The sequence below is a fragment of the Taudactylus pleione genome, unplaced genomic scaffold (genome assembly GCF_031769625.1).
Source record: "Taudactylus pleione unplaced genomic scaffold, aTauple2 ptg000977l, whole genome shotgun sequence".
Lineage (NCBI taxonomy): Eukaryota > Metazoa > Chordata > Amphibia > Anura > Myobatrachidae > Taudactylus > Taudactylus pleione.
In genome coordinates, this window is record NW_028285378.1 from 6,246,769 (window position 1) to 6,268,568 (window position 21,800).

General features: G+C 40.3%; 1 protein-coding gene across 3 annotated transcripts in view; it reads left to right on the forward strand.

The window, feature by feature from the left end:
• Positions 1 to 21,800, forward strand: part of LOC148454597 (glutaminase kidney isoform, mitochondrial-like) — a 600,729-nt gene that overhangs the window by 317,522 nt on the left and 261,407 nt on the right. For all 3 annotated transcript variants that reach the window (XM_088460752.1, XM_088460753.1, XM_088460754.1), the window contains exons 10-11: positions 16,442 to 16,508; positions 20,511 to 20,561. In XM_088460752.1, the coding sequence (XP_088316878.1) occupies positions 16,442 to 16,508; positions 20,511 to 20,561 (118 nt within the window). The remainder of the gene's footprint in view (positions 1 to 16,441; positions 16,509 to 20,510; positions 20,562 to 21,800) is intronic.

The window sequence follows — 21,800 nt, forward strand, 5'->3', positions numbered from 1 at the left end:
TTTTAGGATGAATAAAGGAGAATACTCATATGTTCAAAATGCTCATTTAAAGCCAAAAAAGCATTCTGCTACTTACACAGCTATCATTAGCCAAATTCTATTATGCTGTAGTCTAGGCATAATAATGTTCAATGCTAACTTGCTGTTCAATCATTATGTCCAATCCGTATGATAATAATGTATAATAATTTGTGCTATGCAGAAAAAAAGATGAAGTACAGTATACTCTATTTATAGGTTGTATTTTAATTTTAACCTGTTTTTTGTTGGTTTTTAATTTTTTGTTGGTTTTTAATAAATGTCATCAATGCGTATTGCTGAACTGCTTGAATTAAACTTTCTTTGACTAGTCTCACATCTTTGTTTGCCTCACCTTTTTTAAAAGGTATATTACAGATGTGTTCCCAATCCCATACTCCTAGCATCTTTTTGCCGTATGGCACGTGACACTTGGTGCGACTTCGGTGGTCTGCCACAGGTAGTGTAGCGTACTAATTCCTAAATATTGCGTCTTAGTCGCAATGTAGCCACACACAACCCACTCACAATATTCCAGGAACTTTATGAAGACGATGGACAGAAGACTGCTTTAACCACTTAACTGACTTTTTCCAAAAACCGTTCAGAAATTGTCAGGTTTTTTTATGACTAAATTAGGTCAAAAACATCTTTTTAAAACATATCCAACACAATTTTATATATATATATATATATATATATATATATATATATATTATTTTTTTATTTTTTTTTTGTAAAAAAAAACCACTGTATACCATAAAAATTGCAATTTTGGCAGATGTGTTCAACTATCTATAGAAACCATTCAATGTTTGAGGCCACATCCAACGATGTTTCCTTAACATCTGTTCGCAAGCCATCAATGGTCCCACACCCCTGCTGGACCCCTTCACACCCCGCCACGGACGCCGCTGGACCCCCGCGCCTTGCCATGGATGCCGCTGAACTCCCGCAACGCAAGCCGTACCCCCACATATATATATATATATATATATATATATATATAAAACGTAAGAACATATGAACGGCACTCCATGGACTTGATTTACATAAATAAAAGACACATAGATCACTCCTTCTGCAACGTTTCAAGGTTTATTACCTCGTCTTCAGGCAGTGTACAATAGATAAATTACATAAAGCTTACCTATTTGTAGACACCTCGTGAGAGTTAGACGCTTAACAGCTGCCGGCTTCCTCGGTCATATGTACCGGACTTCCGATTGGAGACCCGCCCTGCACTCACAGGAACACTCCCGTTGTTATCATGGCACCGCAGCGCCCAGTAAAGACAGTGACAACCCTTCCACCAAGATCAAGATTCTAAACAATAAAGGAATATGTAATAAGGAAACAGCAAAAAAATATCCTATAAGTATAATATAGAAATAACTGACATCCAAGTATGTCTAAGAGCATAACTCAGCCTATAACGGAGATTTCAATTAATAAATTGTAGAAGTACAGTCTGATATACTATATAGCCATATGTGTACAAACCACATGTAATAGATATATATAAAAGATAAGTGCTTATACATATAATATACTGTATAGTCAACATACCCATATAGTTACCATGCATGTAAGGACTATAAGAAAATATTCCAATTAAGATGATCATTAAGACCCCTCGGTTTTACGGTGTCTAAAGTATATATCTATTTAGATTCCAATCTAAGTAATCTTTTAAGCCTATCTCCACCTCTCTTATCCTCCAGGACATAGTCGATTATTATATGCCTAAGGCTGGAAAGACAATGTCGTGCCTCCACAAAGTGCCTGGATACAGGCTGCTCTGATAATTTACCGTTCAACGCGCATCTAATAGCCGAGCTATGTAGGACCATACATTCTTTAAAAGAATGTATGGCCTTTCCTACATAACATAATCCACACAGACATTTAATAAAATACACCACATACATACTACTACATGTCAATGCAAAGTGAATATAGTATTTGCATCCATTGTGTGGATGAAAAAACACTTGATTATCCAACATATGGCGACATGTGGTGCACCCTGTGCATTTGTAGCAACCTCCAGCTTTTCTTTGAATCCTAGTGTTCTCATTCAAATTTTCCGTAATATCAGTATGCACAGTCCAGTCCCAGATATTTTTACCTCTCTTATAGCAAGCTCTGGGTCTAGTTCTTTTTAGACACTTCAGGTCTTTATCCGTTTGAATGATGGGCCATAAGGTCTTTAGTGTAGATTGTACGATTCCCGATGAGATATTAATTTGTTGAACTCGCTATATCCTTCTCTGAGAGTGAGTCGGAAGCAGCATTATTTAAAGAAAGATTTGTGGATACAGAAGAGGGAATTATTTAACATCTTGCTAGAATATAAGAAAAAGGAAACTGACTTCTCGCTACACAGTATTACGCTATCAGAGTATTATAGAGAAAAAAAGATACAGAGAGGCTTCCGTGTGAAAAATGTGCCCACAATAGGACAATTTAATAAAGACTCCTGTCGCCGCTGGATTGCGGTCTTAAATAAATGCTCCTATGACCTGATGACACTCGTTATCGAAGAATCTGCTCGGGAGTTAGCATTGATAAGAACAAAGATTGGGGAATTTGAGGCACTAAATAAATTGACCTTACAACAGGGACAAACAAACAATTGGATGGAACGTCTAAATCACCAAATTGCTGTGTAGATTTGATAAAATTTAAGAAGCAGAAATTTCATAAGGTGATTACGCAGAACAATGCGTTTATAGATGGATCGTAATTTCAGACCATACCAACGTCATCCAAAAACCAATAGAGTGGTGTTTTCCTCTAGTGAGGCTATAACCACATCAGGTGATGAATCACCACAAAGTTCTTCCATGAGTATTTCTACACAAAGACCCCCTTTAGGAGTGAAAATCCATATTGGCCGAGGAGATTCAAGAACTGTACGAGGAGGGGCGGACAGTGGCATCACAAATATAACAAGAGGCAGGGGACGGAAGAAACAAATCTAGTCTTTAATCTCCAAAAGAATTCTAACAAGATCAGAACTCTCAGTTTGGGTTGTGTATCTAACAATAAATTCGACGAATTCCAATGGAAAATTTACCAATGTCACCTGTATAGACAATTACAATTAAGGGATTATTTTAACGATAAAGAAGACCTAAATCAGAATATTGTTATGAAGAGGACTTTCAAAAAGAAATCTAATTTTGATCCACCGATGCATAATTTATCTATTACTGGATTTATGAAAGCCTTGGATGTATAAGTAATCAATGCTCAAAAAACATATAATACTTATAGAAATAATTTATCTATAGAAGAGTGGATTGCTCTTAAAAGTCTTAATAAGTATAGAGACATTGTCGTTTTCGTCCAGCGGACAAAGAAGGAGGCGTGGTGGTCCAGGATGTCACACAGCATCATCCTGAATTACAGCAACAATTAAATGACACCAAGATCTACCATACATTAGATAGTGACCCCATAAATTGTTTCAAGAGAGAATTGGATGAGATTTTGGATATAGCTTTGCAAAATACTATTATAGATGCTGATACCAATAATTTTCTTAAAACTGACTTTCCCAGGGTCCCCCTACTATATAGCTTGCCTAAAATCCACAAGGATTTAAATAATCCTCCAGGAAGGCCAATCATTTCGGCCAGAGACTCGTTATACAGTAACATTTCCAAATATTTGAACTATTATTTTACAACCTTGTGTACAGGCGGAACTAGTGTACCTTAAAGACACGACGGATCTAATTAAGCAACTGGAAGATCTGGGTGAACTACCTGATAACTTATGGATGGTTACGCTTGATATAACCAGCCTGTACACTAATATATCCCACAAGGAGGGGATTTGGGCTACTAGAAGGTTGATTGAGGATAATCCTCTTTATATAGGTCATAATATATTTTTTTCTCTGAAACTCCTAGAATTGGTCTTCACAAAAAATTATAGAATATTTCTATTACAATGGGGATTATTATTTACAATGTAACGGATGTGCAATGGGGTCGCATATGGCCCCCACATATGCAAATACCTATATGTTTTATGTAGAAAGAGAATTCTTCTTTAGAGATGTAAGAGAGAAGATTCTCTTGTATAAGCGTTACATAGATGACGTCATCCTCTTTTCGAGAGGCGGTTTCTGTGAATTTCAGGACTTGATGGAAGGGATTAATGGACGTGATTGTCCTATTAAATTTACCTTCAATATGTGTGTGGAAACATTTACTTACTTGGACGTAAGAATTACCATCAATGATAACAAAATTTCCACTTCATTATTCACCAAAGCGATAGATAGGAATACCCTTCTTAGAGCAGAGAGCCATCATCCAAATGCTACTAAGAAGGGCCTTCCTTTTTCCCAATTTTTGAGAGTTAACAATATTACTAGTGAGAAACAACAACTTGAGAAAAGTTTGAATGAGATGACTAATAAATTTAAATTGCGTGGATATAGCGAGTCTATTCTTAAAACAGCTAGAAGCAAAGTGAATAATATTGCCAGAAGAGATACATTGAGAAAACCCAATAAAATAGTACAGGAGGATAAATTGAATTGGGTCCAACAATTTAATACCTCATCAGGAATCGTACAATGGACACAAAGGAGGGGGAGCCGCAGATGTAGAGGGACCAGCAGGTCCCTCTGAGATGGGCGGATGCTGGAAGTTAACTTCCAGCAAGCCGCTCACTGGGCATTTCTGACTGGTCATATCAGATACGACCATGTCAGGGAAAGCTCTGTCTGTAATGGTCATATCTGATACGACCGTCCAAGTCAAGTTGTCACAAACCGTGCTAGAGACCTCCGTCAGAGACCCCTGCATCTTCCCATACGCTGGTGTCATCGCGACTTGCTGAGTCGCCAACTGCTGCTTTCAGGGGAATCCAGAGTGGGGCCTATGCCAGAAGGTGGTTCCTTGCATCCCCGCTGTTGTCTAGCTGTTCCTGCTGCCTCTCCATGCACTTCCTGTGCTTCTGCATGCCAGACATCCGGATCATGGGTGCGGCCATCTTGGATCAGGTCAGGTGAGCCAACCCCATCCAGTCAGCAGCACTCTCCAGTGACTCCAGCCAATCACCATCCGGCCAGGGGTATAAAAGCCCTTCCCTGACTCTGTCTCATTGCCAGTACAATAGTGCTCTTGCTCTAGCCAGACCTATGCTTCTGAGCCCTGCTGTTTCCAGTTCCAGTTCAACTGTGACTCTGTTCCTGTGTACTCCAGCCGGGAGTATTCCTGCCCAATCCAGCACACTCCATCCCGGAGTTCTATTCCAAGTGCTCACCCAATCCAGCACATTCCATCCTGGATTTCTATTCCAAGTGCTCACCCAATCCAGCACACTCCATCCCGGAGTTCTATTCCAAGTGCTCACCCAATCCAGCAGACTCCACCCTGGAGTTCCATTCAAAGTGCTTCCCCAATCCTGCATACTCCATCCAGGAGATATATTCTACTCTGCTACAGTATTCAACTCAGTATTCAACTCATCTACAAGTTCTGCAGTATTTAACCCTGCAATTCTCCTCCACAGTACCCCTGAACCTCAGAGACTTTTTTGTTTGTTTTAAATATCTGCAGTTGTGCATCTCTGCACCAAGGACTTTATTTACCATCACTCAGTTGGTCCTCTTTCATCTGTATGTTAAAGAATTACATTAAACCATCTAAATTCAAACTCCCTTCTGGTCCAGGTGTCTGTCACTCAACCCAGCTCGGGTCCACCCCTTCCAATTTCCCAGCCCGTGACAGTTTGTACTGGCCACATGGATCGTCTGGTACTCAGAGCCCTGGGCCAGGTTCTATCCAGGATGTACTAAATCGTCTTGGTAGATAGGAGTCTGCATAAGTGCAGCTGATGCAATATATTCAAGATATATCTACTCGTCGGGATAATGTTCAAGCTCTCCTTTCAGGAATATCTAGAGCTTATCTCCAGTCCTGTAATTCTACTCCTGCAACCACTCCCACAGTGGTCTCTCTACCAGTGTCTCGTCTTCAGCTACCTCTTTCTAATAAATTCGATGGGAACCCAAAGCTCTGTCGAGGTTTTCTAAATCAATGCGAGATTCATTTCGAGCTACAGGCTGCTAGCTTCCCTACTTCCAGGACTCGAGTAGAATACATCATATCACTCCTGACCGTTCAAGCTCTGGACTGGGTCTCTCCCCTCTGGGAGAAAGCTGACCCAATTCTTTCCAACTATACTGAGTTTGTGATCACCTTTTGAAGAATCTTTGACGAATCGGGTAGAACGACTTTTGCCTCTAACGATGTTTTACGTCTCCGTCAAGGAAGCAGGACGGTCAGCCAATATGTGATTCTATTTCGCAAAATAGCTTCCGAGCTAACCTGGAATGAGGATGCCTTAGTCGCAGCCTTTTGGAACGGATTATCAGAAAGGATCAAGGATGACCTAGCCTCCCGTGAATTGCCCTCATCATTGGACGCCCTGATTTCTTTATGTAATAAAGTTGATCTACGTCATAGAGAGCGAGACATGGAAAGAAATCGGTTTGACCGCACTAAAGGTCATTCTGTTCCTCGAGTTACTTCACTCTCTATTCCTCCTGATGAGCCTATGCAAGTAAATCGTTCCCGACTCTCTGCTGAAGAACGTCAAAGGAGATGACTGGAAAATCTTTGCCTGTACTGTGCTTCCTTTAAGTCTTGTCCATCCCGTCCGGGAAACGCCCCCTCCTAACCTATGACAGAGGGGTTAGGTTAGGAGTATCTATGCAATCACACAAGGAAACCGATCCTACTCTCATTGTCTTGTTGGAAGTGAACCAAGTCTGCCTAAGTGTTCTTGCCTTGCTTGACTCAGGAGCAGCTGGGAATTTCCTCACTTCGGACTTCGTTCAGAGACATCACATATCCACCGAATGGCTCCCTCAACTAGTGTCCTTAACTGCTATAGACGGTAGTCGAATCATCGGTGGGAGAATTACACATTGCACCCAACCTTTGAAGCTCAAAGTTGGGGCGCTTCACGTGGAAACCTTATCTTTCCTTGTCATTCCTAAAGCCTCTGATGAAATGATCCTGGGCCTCCCATGGCTTCAAAGACCTAATCCCCGTATCGAATGGACGTCCTTGCAGATTGTCTCCGAGAGTCCATTTTTTTTTCAGAACTGTCTTCCTCAAATAGTTCCTATACGAAACTCCTGTGTGAAATCTCTAGAAGGCCTTCCTGAGATTTATCAAGACTTCTCTGACGTCTTCAGTAAACAAGGAGCTGACACCCTTCCTCCTCATCGTGAATGGGACTGTCCTATAGATTTAAATCCAGGGAAAACTCCACCGCGAGGACGAGTTTATCCCCTCTCGTTACCAGAGACCCAGTCTATGTCCGAGTATATACCAGAAAACTTGGAGAAAGGGTTTATTCGCCCCTCCAGCTTGCCCCAGGAGCAGGTTTATTTTTCGTGAAGAAAAAAGATGGTGGCCTCCCTCCCTGCATCGACTATTGTGGACTTAACGATATTACCATCAAGAACGGTTATCCGCTTCCACTCATTACAGAACTGTTCGACAGAGTGTAAGGTGCTTCTGTTTTCACCAAGCTTGACCTAAGGGTTCCGTATAATCTGATCCGTATGCGTGAAGGACATGAATGGAAGACTGCTTTTAACACCAGGAACGGGCACTATGAATATCTAGTGATGCCCTTTAGCCTCAGCAATGCCCCGGGAGTCTTCCAACACTTTGTAAACGAGATTTTCCGAGATCTTCTATATAAGTCATAGTATACTTGGATGACATTTTAATCTTCTCTCAAGATATTCAGTCACATCACTCCCAAGTCAAAGAAGTTCTGCTTCGTCTAAGAAAAAAAATCTGCTCTTTTGTAAACTCGAGAAGTGCACATTTTGAGACCACAACAATTCCCTTCCTAGGATATATTATCTCAGGAACCGGTTTACAAATGGATCCACAGAAGCTGCAAGCCGTTCTTGACTGGTCTCTACCTACTACAATGACATCCATTCAGCGGTTCCTAGTAGTTGCCAACTACTACCGCAAGTTCATCAAGGGATTCTCTTTGCTTGTTGCTCCCATTACAGTTCTCACTCGTAAAGGTGTGAACCCCAAGCCTTCATCTCCGCGCCAGTTTTAAGACAGCCTGATGTAACCCGTCCTTTCGTCCTCAAAGTAGATGCCTCTATGGAAGGGGTGGGAGCTGTTCTCTCTCAACGATCTGATGATTGCAAACTACATCCCTGCTGTTTCTTCTCTCGAAGATTCCTACCGGCAGAAAGGCATTATCCCATCGGAGACCAAGAACTCCTCGCAATTAAGCTAGCACTGGAAGAGTGGCGTTACTTGCTAGAAGGAGCCTCGTTTCCTTTTCAGTTTTTACTGACCATAAGAATTTGCTCTATTTACAGACTGCCAGATGTCTAAATTCCAGACAGGCCAGATGGGCGCTGTTTTTCTCCCGATTTGATTTTAAACTCTCCTATCGTCCAGGTCCTCAGAATACAAAGGCTGATGCCTTGTCCCGCTCCCTGGTTTCTGAAGAAGAGGTCAAGCAGGAACCTCCTCCAATTCTGCATCCCACGTCCTTTGCCTCTGCCAGGCTCACACCAGATCCTCCTCGGGGAAAGACCTTCGTGGCCCCGGATCTTCGTAAGAAGCTGTTACATTGGGCCCACACTCCCCGATTTTCTGGACATACTGGAGTTGAGAAGACTGTCACATTCATTCAACACTCTTATTGGGGGCCTACGTTGAGAACCGATGTCAAAGACTTTGTTGCTTCCTGCATCAAATGTGCTCAACATAAAATTTCTAGGAAAACATCTCCTGGTCTACTGCATCCGTTGATTGTTCCTCGACAGCCCTGGTCCCATTTATCCATGGACTATATTACAGACTTGCCTCCATCTCAAGGCCATAACACCATATGGGTAGTTGTCGATAGATTCTCCAAGATGGCTCATTTTGTGCCGTTAACAGGTATGCCTTCTGCGTCCCAGCTTGCACAACTCTTGATTAAGGAGATATTCCGTTTACACGGCCTTCCTCAAGATATCCTCTCAGACAGAGGAGTAAAATTTGTGGCCAAGTTTTGGAGATCCTTGTGCTCAGCTCTGCAGGTAAAACTTAAATATTCCACGGCCTATCACCCTCAGACCAACGGGCAAACGGAGAGGGTGAACCAAGACCTAGAGCAGTTCCTTCGTTTGTTCGTCTTCTCATGATGACTGGTTGGAGCTGCTTCCTTGGGCTGAGTTTGCTCACAATGATCTCCACGGAGAATACACCCTTTTATACTGTGTATGGTCAACATCCTCGTCTACCAGAGTTCCCATTGGTTCCTACTATTGATGTACCAGCTGCTAAAAATACTCTTCAGCATCTGACGGCTATCTGGGAGAAGGTCCATTCCTCATTGTTGAAAGCCTCCATATGCTACAAAAAATTTGCTGATCGTAAGAGACGAGCCGCTCCAAAGTTCCAACCTGGACACAAGTTATGGTTATTTACCCGAAACCTTAGACTTCGTATTCCATCCATGAAGTTCGCTCCACGATTCATCGGACCGTTCTCTGTGGAAAAGGTCATTAACCCAGTGGCTGTTAAGCTAAAATTACCTCCTGTTTTACGAATTCCTAACTCATTCCACGTATCGCTCCTAAAACCTCTGGTCTTGAATCAATTTTAAAGAACTCTTCCTAAGACACCAAGTGTCCACACTCAGCGTGGTCAAGAATTCGAGGTCCAGAAGGTCCTGGATTCCCGTTGCCGCTATGGACGACTTCAATACCTTATTGACTGGAAGGGCTATGGTCCAGAAGAGAGAACTTGGATCTTTGCTACTGATGTTCATGCTCCTGCTCTTCTAAAAGCCTTCCATGTTAAGTTTCCTCACAAGCCTAGAAAGTGTCCGGAGTCCACTTCTAAAAGGGGGGGGTACTGTCACAAACCGTGCTAGAGACCTCCGTCAGAGACCCCTGCATCTTCCCATGCTCTAGTGTCATCGCGGCTTGCTGATTCGCCGGCCGCTGCTTTCAGGGGAATCCAGAGTGGGGCCTATGCCAGAAGGTGGTTCCTTGCATCCCCACTGTTGTCTAGCTGTTCCTGGTGATCCAACCCCATCCAGTCAGCATCGCTCTCCAGTGACTCCAGACAATCACCATCCGGCCAGGGGTATAAAAGCCCTTCCCTGTCTCATTGCCAGTACAATAGTGCTCTTGCTCTAGCCAGACCTATGCTTCTGAGCCCTGCTGTTTCCAGTTCCAGTTCAACTGTGACTCTGTTCCTGTGTACTCCAGCCGGGAGTATTCCTGCCCAATCCAGCACATTCCATCCCGGATTTCTATTCCAAGTGCTCACCCAATCCAGCACACTCCACCCCGGAGTTCCATTCAAAGTGCTTCCCCAATCCTGCATACTCCATCCAGGAGATATATTCTACTCTGCTACAGTATTCAACTCATCTACAAGTTCTACAGTATTTGACCCTGCAATTCTCCTCCACAGTACCCCTGAACCTCAGAGACTTTTGTTTGTTTTAAGTATCTGCAGTTGTGCATCTCTGCACCAAGGACTTTATTTACCATCACTCAGTTGGTCCTCTTTCATCTGTATGTTAAAGAATTACATTAAACCATCTAAATTCAAACTCCCTTCTGGTCCAGGTGTCTCTTGTCACTCAACCCAGCTCGGGTCCACCCCTTCCAATTTCCCAGCCCGTGACAAAGTGGTTAAATTTCACTCTTTAGTAAAAAATATTTATATTAAAATATAACTATTGTTTAGTTCAAGAAATTTAAATGATTTTCAAATATGACAAACAACATAATCATAATCTATGAACAATAACAATTTAAAATTCTATCACTTTATCGTGGGTATTTCAATGGCATAATTAAGAAAAATACATGTCAGGTAAAGTAAGTGTATGTCAATAATAATTTTATAGCTTGCGGTGAGGTCTCAACCATCTTAGATAATCACAACGTCTAAAGAATGTGCGTTAAATTGTCATCCAAAGTTAAACAGATAAATATCAGTAGTTACAATATGATTTGTTGTCACCTAGGATACAGAAGGACTTCTATAGTACATTAAAGCCAGTATCAGAATTTATATAGATTTCTAATATGTAAGTAGCATTAACAAGGCCATAATAGAGACCAGACTTCATATACAGATATGCCCAGCTATATCCTTGTCACTGGCACGGCAGTTGGACCACGCATAGCACGAGATGTGTACGTGACCATGCCTCCATAGGAATGCATGGTTCGATTGCAGTGTGCGCCGTAGCGTATGCAGGTGCGGGGAATCGCATGGTGTTGGCCTAATTTACTATGATATTACTTAAAGAGTCAATTATATCCTGTCAGTGAACTGACCTGTAGAATCTTAAAAATTATGGCAGAAGAATATGCGTATATCATAGATATGGATGAAGCCAAAACCCAAGCATAAAATATAATGAGGGGTGACACCGAGAGCACACTTGTAATAATAGTGAAATAGAGGACGAACAACATATACACATCTATCACTGACAAATGTCAGTAAAAACCTAAACTATTTGTGAACACAGGGCCTAATTCACTACGGATCGCTATTGCTATTGCTAGTGGTCGCTATAGGAGAGTGCTGCTGAAAGTGAGAGTTACCTTACAGTCAAGTAGGAACAGGGACGCAGGAAAGTGTGGCTATGGGGAGCCCCAGAGCGCTACCGGGGACTCCTGTGTCCAGACTTACGTTTCGCTGACCTGGGCTTGTTGTTTCTTTATATGTTATCTTTTTCAATACCTTCATGTATTTCACATATTTTCTCCTTTTCTAAAAAGTCTAGTGTATATGTTTTTTTATGAACATGTACTAATGGGAATATGGAATAGAAGGGACCAATATTAGAATTATTCATTTTCTTTAGTTCCTCCATCCTAATACGTATTACATGTCTCTTTTTTGTGTAAGTATTGTATAAGTGACTCCAACTCTAAAGGTTGATACTAAGGACCTCATTCAGAGGCGCTCGCAAAATGCGAGCGCTCTCTCTGAATGAGGGCTGCCGCATCTATAAAATGTTCCGGCCTCCTGGCCGCTCGCTAGTCTGTGGGTTACCACCCACAGCTTTAGCGAGCGGCCAGGATGATTGTCGCGATGGTCAAGACCATCACGACCATCGGGGCTTGTGACGAGACCCTTGTGGTAGGGTCTCGTCTGCCGCAAGCCCCAGTGAGCTTTCGGCTCTATTAGAGCCGGAAGCTCACCACTGACATCACGAGTGATGTCAGTGGAGCCACCCCCAAATGGCTGGCGTTCTGTCGGGAATGCCTCCGTTTGTATAGCCACCCCCCGCCCTCACCACCGACAGCCGCCTCTTTTGTAGTGAGTCCAGGAGCGACAGAATTTCTCTCTCGCTCCGGGTCTTGCGCACGTGCAGTACGGCCGTTGCGCGTGCACAGGGCCCAACAACAACCGGCTTGCGAGTGGGTCTGAATGAGACCCTAAGTGTGCCCCATATAGAAGTACTTTCTTGTGTCTTCTCTTTCTAATAAAAAATGTTGCTTCTGGGAGCACCTTTTTGTTTTCTGTACAATCTACACTATTCTGTTTATTGGGGTTACGAACCCGACTGTTAACAATAAGTAAATTAGTGCTGGGACCACCTTTTCTTCTTTTTACATAATGCAGAATTCACTGTCCATCATTGATGGCAAGTCGTCCTGGGCCAGATGCAGCAAAACAGGCCAAAACCATGATACCACCACCACCACCGTGTTTCACAGATGGTATGAGGTTTTTATGCTGGAATGCAGTGTTTTCCTTTCTCCAAACATAACGCTTCTCTTTTAAACCAAAAACCTCTATTTTGTACTCATCTATCCACAAAACAATAGGCCAATAAGCCAATAGGCTTCTGGCTTGTCCAGGTGATCTTTACCAAACTGCAAACGGGCAGCAATGTTCTTTTTGGAGAGCAGCGGCTTTCTCTTGCAATCCTGCCATGCACACCATTGTTGTTCAGTGTCTTCCTGATTGTGGATTTATGAATATGAACATTAGCTAATGTTAGAAAGGCCTTCAGTTGCTTAGAGGTTACCTTGGGTTCCTTTATGACCTTGCGAACTATTAGACGCCTTGCTCTTGCCGTGATTTTTGTTGGTCAACCGTCCTGGGGAGGGTAACAATGGTCTAGAATTTCCTCGATTTGTACACGATCTGTCTGACTGTTGATTGGTGGAGTCCAAACTCTTTAGAGATGGTTTCGTAAACTTTTCCAGCCTTATGAGCATCAACAACTCTTCTTCTCTTCTTTAAACCTTTGCAACACCGGGTATTTCAGCTAATTGTATTTATTTAACTGCCGTGTTTTCTTGAACAATTTTATATTTTGCTTGAAAAAGGATCACTCTCTTCTCTGCAGTAATGAACATCTTTGGTTACTGATCTGAACTTACCGAATTAAACTCCAAACTGTATTTTATTTAAATGCAGTAAATGTTTATTCTAATATATTAAAATAAATTGTTAAGCCACCCAACGTTTGCCCAGAGTCTAAACTGACTCACAAAAACATTAGAACTGCTCTGCATTCTTTGCCACTATGAGGCCTATTTATCAATTGTTTTTTTCCCCCACAATTATGTAGAGACTGCAGTTTCTGCATAATTTTATGAATTCGTGCTATGTACTAATAGTCTAATGCAGGAGATTTCACAGAAATTTGCTGCAGATGGCTAATTAGCACTTCAGATTGCAGTCCCAATTACTAGCAATGGGGACTATGATCTGAGTCCTACCTGTATGTACCAAACTCCAAAAAAGTATTGCTTTTTAGGAGTTTGGCTCCATTAGTTTAAACCAGGGATGGGGAACCTCCTGCCCTGGGCCTGTATAAGGCCCTCGGAATCTTTTGGTCTGGCCCTCGGAGCTTATTTCTGCTAGCCTCATTTGGCTAGCAGGGTGCCTAGAATGGCACCCTGCAGCCAGAAACTGCAGCAGTGCCACCTGGTGCATCCTTAGGACACTTCAGACGGTCACATTGCTGCCCTTATAGCTCCCCAAAGCATCCTCAGGATGCTCCGGGCATTTCTGTAATCACCAGCGATTGTGGCCCCGTCCCCGTGTGACATAACGCGGAGGAGGCATGGCCTGTAACGGGCCCACGAATAATGTTATATATATCAAAATGGCCCTTGGCAGAGTTAAGGTTCCCCACCCTTGGTTTACACCATCTTCAAATGGAGTGAACGATTTTAAGCCTATGGAGGTTTTACTCACAGGAGAAAGATATTCCGATCCCTCTCCTGCAGCCTCCAACTGGCTCTGGAAAGTGACACTGCGTGCGCAGTGTCAGATTTTTCCAGGGGAATCTTTTACAAATGTGAAATACTCCTCCAAAATGCCTCAGAAGTAACTAGCATGGACATCGGTTATTGCTACTGCTGTCCCTGCAGGTTCAGTTTAGTACATAGCAGAGATATTTTCATTCAAAATGAAAATATCCACCGCGATACAATGTTAATTACTGCAGTGCCGCGATTATTAATACATAGGCCCTTAAGTATTACACAAACTATGATTTTTTTTTTTTGTGTTGAAGTCTGTTAGCTGATAGGGTTAAAACAGACTGAACCTCCCTCAATCTCATCAATTAATGGGTACCTGGGGAATTAACTGACAAGAATTGGCTTACATCTGGGAAAATAAGGTGCACGATAAATGTGACGACACAAGCAATAGGCTATAATAAACAGCAGTGCCTGAGGTATGTGCCAACACCATTTAAATACAAAAATTGTACATTTTGTGCACTTGTCTAATTATATCCAGAACCATTTAATTTACATTCAGTGAATGTTGGTTCCAAGATATTGCAATAAATTGCAGTATTTACATATTAATTAATGACCATCTTTTTTCATATTTCTTATTTCATCATAATGAAGTACACTTGTTATATTAGAAAATAACCATTACTTGGTTGAATTTTTAATTTTCCAAGTTTTTAATGTGCTACAGTATCTTGTTTATGTTTTCAAAGGAGTTTAAGTCAGAGTCATTAACCACTTGCCTGGCGTGTTTGCATAGTTTGCGAACACACCAAGCTGTGCATTCCCTGACATGGTCATAAACAATGCGATCAGTTAGAAACGCCCACTGGGCAGCTTCCGGAAGATAATCTTCCAGCAGCTGCCAATCGCAGAGAGCGGTCCCTCTGCATCCTTGCACCCTTCCCCAATCTCTGTTGTGCAGCCGATTACATGCTGAACTCGTAGAGAGGAGCAGCCACTGGGGAAATGTAAATAAAGCAGCTGTCAGTCCCCGGGGAAATGCGAAGCCACGATGTTCTGATAACTGAAGATCCATTATATCAATATCGTGTTGGACAAGTTAGACATAGATATTCATAGAACATAGATGTTCTTGACCTAATTCAATCATTAAAAAAAAAACAGAATTTCTGAACGGTTTTTGAACAAAATATTAGCTAGGACCGGCACTTGATTGAACAAACATTGACCAGGATACCCTACCTTATGGAATAATGAAACCACTCTAAACCAGGGCTGTTTCCAGTACACAATAATTTTGCACCTTAATCAAGGGACAAGTATTTGCAGGAGTTGCCTGCAAAACTTTTATTAGAATCCTGCCTCTACTTTTGCACTAATTATCAAAAATACAGTGCATCCTGACTGGACACGGTTTGGCACAATTAAAGACAGGATTAATACTGTCTAGTATCAACAAATATTGACAGCACCGTATGCTGAATAAGTTATAAAGATCTTATTTTAGCAATATGTAACAAACATTCACTAAATAATAACTTTTTTGAAGTTGTCTCATGCATAGTGAATCGAGATATTAATTACTTTGATTGCTACAGTATTTTATATGCTTGATTTTTATGACTTTGTAACTTATCATGAATAGGTTGTTTGAATAAATGCATGTCTTTTATACACTAGCTGATGATTATTTAAAGTTACACCAGCGCAATTTTTTCATATTAATTTGATATGTAATACGTGTATATCTGTGTGCGACTCAGACTGTAAACCGAACTTGGCGTGGCAAAAAGCTGTGGCTGCTGCATCATAGCACTTTGCATGCTAATTGAGAGACACAGATATACAGTCTCCTGGTACATCCTAGTTGAATAGCATTGTGACTTAGATGCAAAAAAGATGCCCAGGCGCGTCACGAGGGGCTGTTTGATGCGACTGCAGTAAAGACAAATGAGGACACATCTGTAGTCACTGATTTGAACACTTTTCAAATAGTGCAATGATCAAAAATTAGTATAAATGTAAGATTCATAATCCACATTTTTATATTTTATATATATATATAGTATAGTGGTGGTATATTATTTGACCTGCTTTGTCTTGTACAGTGTATGCAACTTATATATTTTTACATTTATGTATTGCTAGGTTCCAGTCTGAAAGAGAAAGTGGGGACAGGAATTTTGCTATCGGATATTACTTAAAAGAGAAAAAGGTTTTTAATTTTTGTTTCTATTGAATTCGGTTTTCTTTAATTCTATTCTCTTTCTTAATTCATTTTTTAAGAATTAGTTACTGTATATAGTGTATAAATGTGTGTATGTACATTATGTGTGTATGTATATGTATATGCAGTGTGTGTGTGTATGTATATGTATATAACTAGTCAGTGAACTACATTTGCAGCGACTGGCGTGTTGTGTTATTTGAAACAATATAGAACCATTTGATCACCATGTGTGTGTTATTATCATGTGTATGTACTGTATATAATCAAATGCAATAAAGCGCAATGTGTAACAAAGTGCTTGATCAGGTATAAATAAATATATAAATAAATAACTTTTCCACCACAATAATTTTAAATAAAAAATATATAAGGTAATTTATTCCAACATACAATAAAAACACAACAACACTGGATTAACCCATACTGGGTATCCACCCGATGTACAAATATACAGAATAAATGTGAAAAAGTGCAGTGCAATTTCACATGACAACTACTACAGGTTGAGTCTCCCATATCCAAATATTCAGAATTACGGAATTTTTTTAGAATGACTGAGATAGTGAAACCTTTGTTTTTTCATGGGTCAATGTACACAAACTTTGTTTAAGGCACATAATTATTAAAAATAAAACGTATAAAATTATCTTCAGGTTTTGTGTTTATGGTGTATATGAAACATAAATTAATTTCATGTAAGTACACAAACTTTGTTTGAGTCACAAATTATGGTATGCAAATATTCCAAAATACAGAATATTCCGATATCCAAAATACCCATGGTCCCAGGCATTTTGGATATGTATCACAAAAATAGCTCATATAATTGCCCCTTGATGAAGTCGTAATGATGAAACCCGTTGGAGGCTGCCTGCTTGCCTCATGAACCCCTTCCTTGCACTTTATTCAGATAAGCATTGAACTTTTCATTCTATTTATTATATGTGGAGGCTGCTTTGAATTGAACCCTTTTTTACCTTTTTTTTCTGTCTGTTTTTAAAAAAGTTTATTGATTATCAACTTAAGAAATTGGACAATTTTATCTTACTCTTGATATATGTTGATGCTGCTATATGTACTTGTTTACCAGTTTTGTATATGAGCTATTTCTGTGATAGTAATAGTCATGTGAAATTGCACTGCACTTCGCACTTTTTCACATTTATTCTGTATACAGTATTTGTACATCGTGTGGACACCCAGTATGGGTTATTTCAGTATTACCGTGTTTTTATTGTATGTAGGAATAAATTACCTTATATATTTCTTATCTTAAATTATTGTGGTGGAAATTGTATTTATTTATACCTGATCAAGCACTTTGCTACACATTGCACTTGATTGCATTTGATAATATACATACTGTACATATGATGATCACCCACACATGGTGATCAACTGGTTCTATATAGTTTCAAATAACACAACACGCCAGTCGCTGCGAATCTATTTCACTGACTAGCTTTTTAGCACACAAGCAAATGCTTTAACGTTAATGGTCTAGCTGTCACCCATAAGTTGAGGGAGTGTGGTTGAGAATATAACGTTTGTTCACACGAATATCTGCTTGTATAGTTGGGATATATATTTGATTGCAGCTGCTCCATATATATATATATATATATATATATATATATATATACACAGAGAGCTTTGGATGCCCGGCACTCACCAGCAGCAAAACAACAGTCCAGGTGCCCCTCCTGCAGCAATATTGATAAATAGAGCTGATATGTATAAACCCAGCATTGGATGGCACGCCGGAATAAAGGTAATAAAGCAGACCAATCTAGTGTGGTATTCAACGTTTCAGAGGTTCTCCCTCTTTTATCAAGACTTCACAATGATAAAAAGACAAACAGACATATATCTCCCTGCCACGAGCCCGTCCAAGCGCCGATGACGTCATCACTAGCGGCCACACGCTGGCGTCCCGGCAACCTGTAGGGGGCGTGGTCTGACTATAGTGCCCATCACCATAACAACTACAGACAAACGAACACATACTATAACAATGGTGCATAGCGCACATAGTACAAAAACATCAAAGTAACATGACAATGGGGACATGTCATCAATACAGAGCAATGCAAGATATTGTCAATTAGGAAAAAAATTATTAAAGACAATGTTAATAATATCAACCTAATATCGATGCTGATAAGCAATCTAAATCCTGTCTAGAAATAAAAGGTGAAAAATGCTATCCCAAACATGAACTAAGTGGCTATTAGCTGAACAGGTCATAAAAATAAAGAAAAGAGATCCATAGTAAGAATAGAGACCGAGCAGGCAATTAAAGAAAACAAGAGAATGAGAGTGTCTCATTCAGGCCAGATGGGGATACCGTGTCTAAGACATGTATCCATCTAGCTTCCTTCTGCAGCAGGATGCGGCCTCTATCACCCCTTCTAAGATTGGGGGGAACCCAATCTATCATTTTGTAACGCAAGGTACTGAGGCCATGTTTGGCATCCCTAAAGTGCCTGACAACCGGCTGCTCGGATGCTTTAACATCTATAGCAGCTCTTATACTTGACCGATGTAGGGCCGTACGCTCTATCAGTTGCCTGGTGGTTTTACCCACATATAAGAAACCACAAGGGCACCTAATGTAGTAGACGACAAATCTGCTTGAGCAGGTTAAAGGAAATGTAAACTTTCCCTCATCTAGGGTGCACAAACGTGTCCCCTATCTCCAGATAGCTGCACATAATGCAACCTGTACACCAGTGTACAGGTTGCATTACGTGCAGCTATCTCCAGAAGCGATGATTGATGGCATCATCTCAAAGAAAACTAGAGATGCCTTGGTGACTGACTTTTTTCCCACAATGTTATCAGAGAATGGGTCATAACCTAATTTCTTCCAGCAAGATGGTGCCCCACCTCATTATGGGCTCATTCTCAGGGAATATCTTGATGTGCAGTTTCCCCAAATGTGGATTGGCCATGGAGGTCCAGTCCAGTGGCCACCAAGATCCCCAGATTTAACTCCAGTGGATTTCTTTCTGTTGGGTTACCTGAAGGAACGTGTTAATGCTGTAAAGACACAAGATTGTTATCATCTGCAACAACGAATTGTTGATGCTTGTGCTCAGATTCAGCCAGACATGTTGTTCAAAGGTTCATCAGGAAAGGGATAAGAGAATAGCCTTAACACTGCAACAGGGTGGACTGCACCTCGAACATATCCTATAACTTTATGCTAATACTTGAGATTGAACAAAGATACGTTAAAATGAAGAACACCATAGTTTTTGTTATGAGATTATGCATATGTTTGGTAGGTCACATGACAACCATCCAAATTATAATATTAGAGTTGAATCCAAGATGGCCAACTTCAAGATGGCCGTCATACTGGTCTATTTTGGGGACGTTGGTTGAAGTAATTTGCAATAGCATGTGTGCTTAGTTCTCCAGATATCTGTTTGTATTAGTGCCATTGTCTTTAATGTCACTACCTGCAAAAGAAAACTGTTAAAACTCAAAAATAAATAAAAATATGTTAAAACAAAGAACACCATTGTTTTTCTAATGAAATTCTGCATCTTTTTGATATGTACCTTCCCAATTAAAAATTTAGAGTGGCATCCAAGATGGCTACCATACGCTAAAGCGTTTTCCCCCACTTCCATATCATATGTGTAGACACTATATTAATATCTCAAACAATATGTCTGCCTGTGCGCTTGAACCTTTCCTTTCAAGCGCAGGCACAAATATTGTTTGTAGTACCATTAAATCTAGGGGTTTGGATTACTCCTAGTGCCCGCTGCTGATTCATTGCCTCAAAGAGTAAGCGCAGGTATTATCTATTAAATCACTGTAATAATATTTATTTAGTAATATTCCTTTTTATAAGTGTGTTTCCACACTTACGGACCACCCTGTATATGTATAATATATATGTTTAAATAGTATGTTTTAATTTGAAATAGTAAAAGGTTAATGTTTTTATTTAATTTGTATTTTAAATTACAGTGTTTTCCAGAGAACACTGATATGGTTGGAACCTTAGATTTTTATTTCCAGGTAAGAAAATTGATTCTTCTAATATTTGCATAGTTTCTAAGGAATGGCTAATGCTTTACATGATTATTTTTCTAAAAAATAGTTTCATGAATGACTAGGCGGACGGGGTCTGATTTTTTTTTTTCCCTCACAGACAGAACATTGTAATAATGCAGTTTTTAAAAACACTTTGCTGGTAGGTTGGTGCATTGTAAGCACATCACAATCAAATGGGAGCTAACTCAATTAGGTGTGAATTGTGTTCCAGAATGCTATTAAACATTGCACCTACATTGCGGCTTTTTGTTTCTTCCCATAGAGGTACACAAGAAAATAAGCAGTTTTGCTGCAGTGGCAATTATAAGTTCATCACCTTGCAATTGAATCAACCCCTTACTGTTTCTGACCTTAAGTCAATCACCCTTGTTTATGCTCCATTAAGCCTGTTTTATTCTTCTAAAATAATGAAAACAGTAATTTTAGGGGCAGATTCAATTAGCCACATTGCTTATCGCTGGCAGATAACCTTGAGTTTTAACGGCCAGAAGTGTTCAATTATATGCCCATTTCATTCCACAGTTAACCAGCGAATAATGCTTATTAATCCGTAGATTCTGTGTTAAGTACCCAGAGCTAACACGCTCACGGCTGCTGTGATAAGGGCAGAAGCCCTACTTATTGTATATTTCAGTTTGCACCTGAGTAGGGTGCAGACAGAAAACCACGGTACTGTAAGTGCAGCCTGTAGGCTATAGTTGAATAGGCCCGGACACTGCTACAAGCCTTTTGTAAGCACCTCTGATTGAATGTGCCTCATAGTGTGCACACTGTACACAGTTAGTATTTTTTAAAACTAGGCAAAATACGGACAAATGTTTGAAACCTGGTGCTGGCAGTGGGCAGCTTTTGGGACCTTTGCATCATCACTTTGCAATTAGCACTATAGAAGATAGAGAATAGAGTTCCCAAGAGCCACCACTTGTTTTATTTTTTATTTTCTATAAGTGTTAATAAGGGTATTCAGGTTTTTTCATATAGTTAATTTATTATATAGTTCAATCCTATTTGAATTCTATCTAGATTTGAGAACAGAGAACTCACAGTTGAAATATCTAATCCCTTTCTATTATGACTTTAAACCAATACATAATGTATTTTTTAAATATATGATCATATTATCTAATCGTCGAATTAAACATAAATTATTACAACAATCAACACATAGATACAGATATTCTTGACTAAACATAACTGTAATAA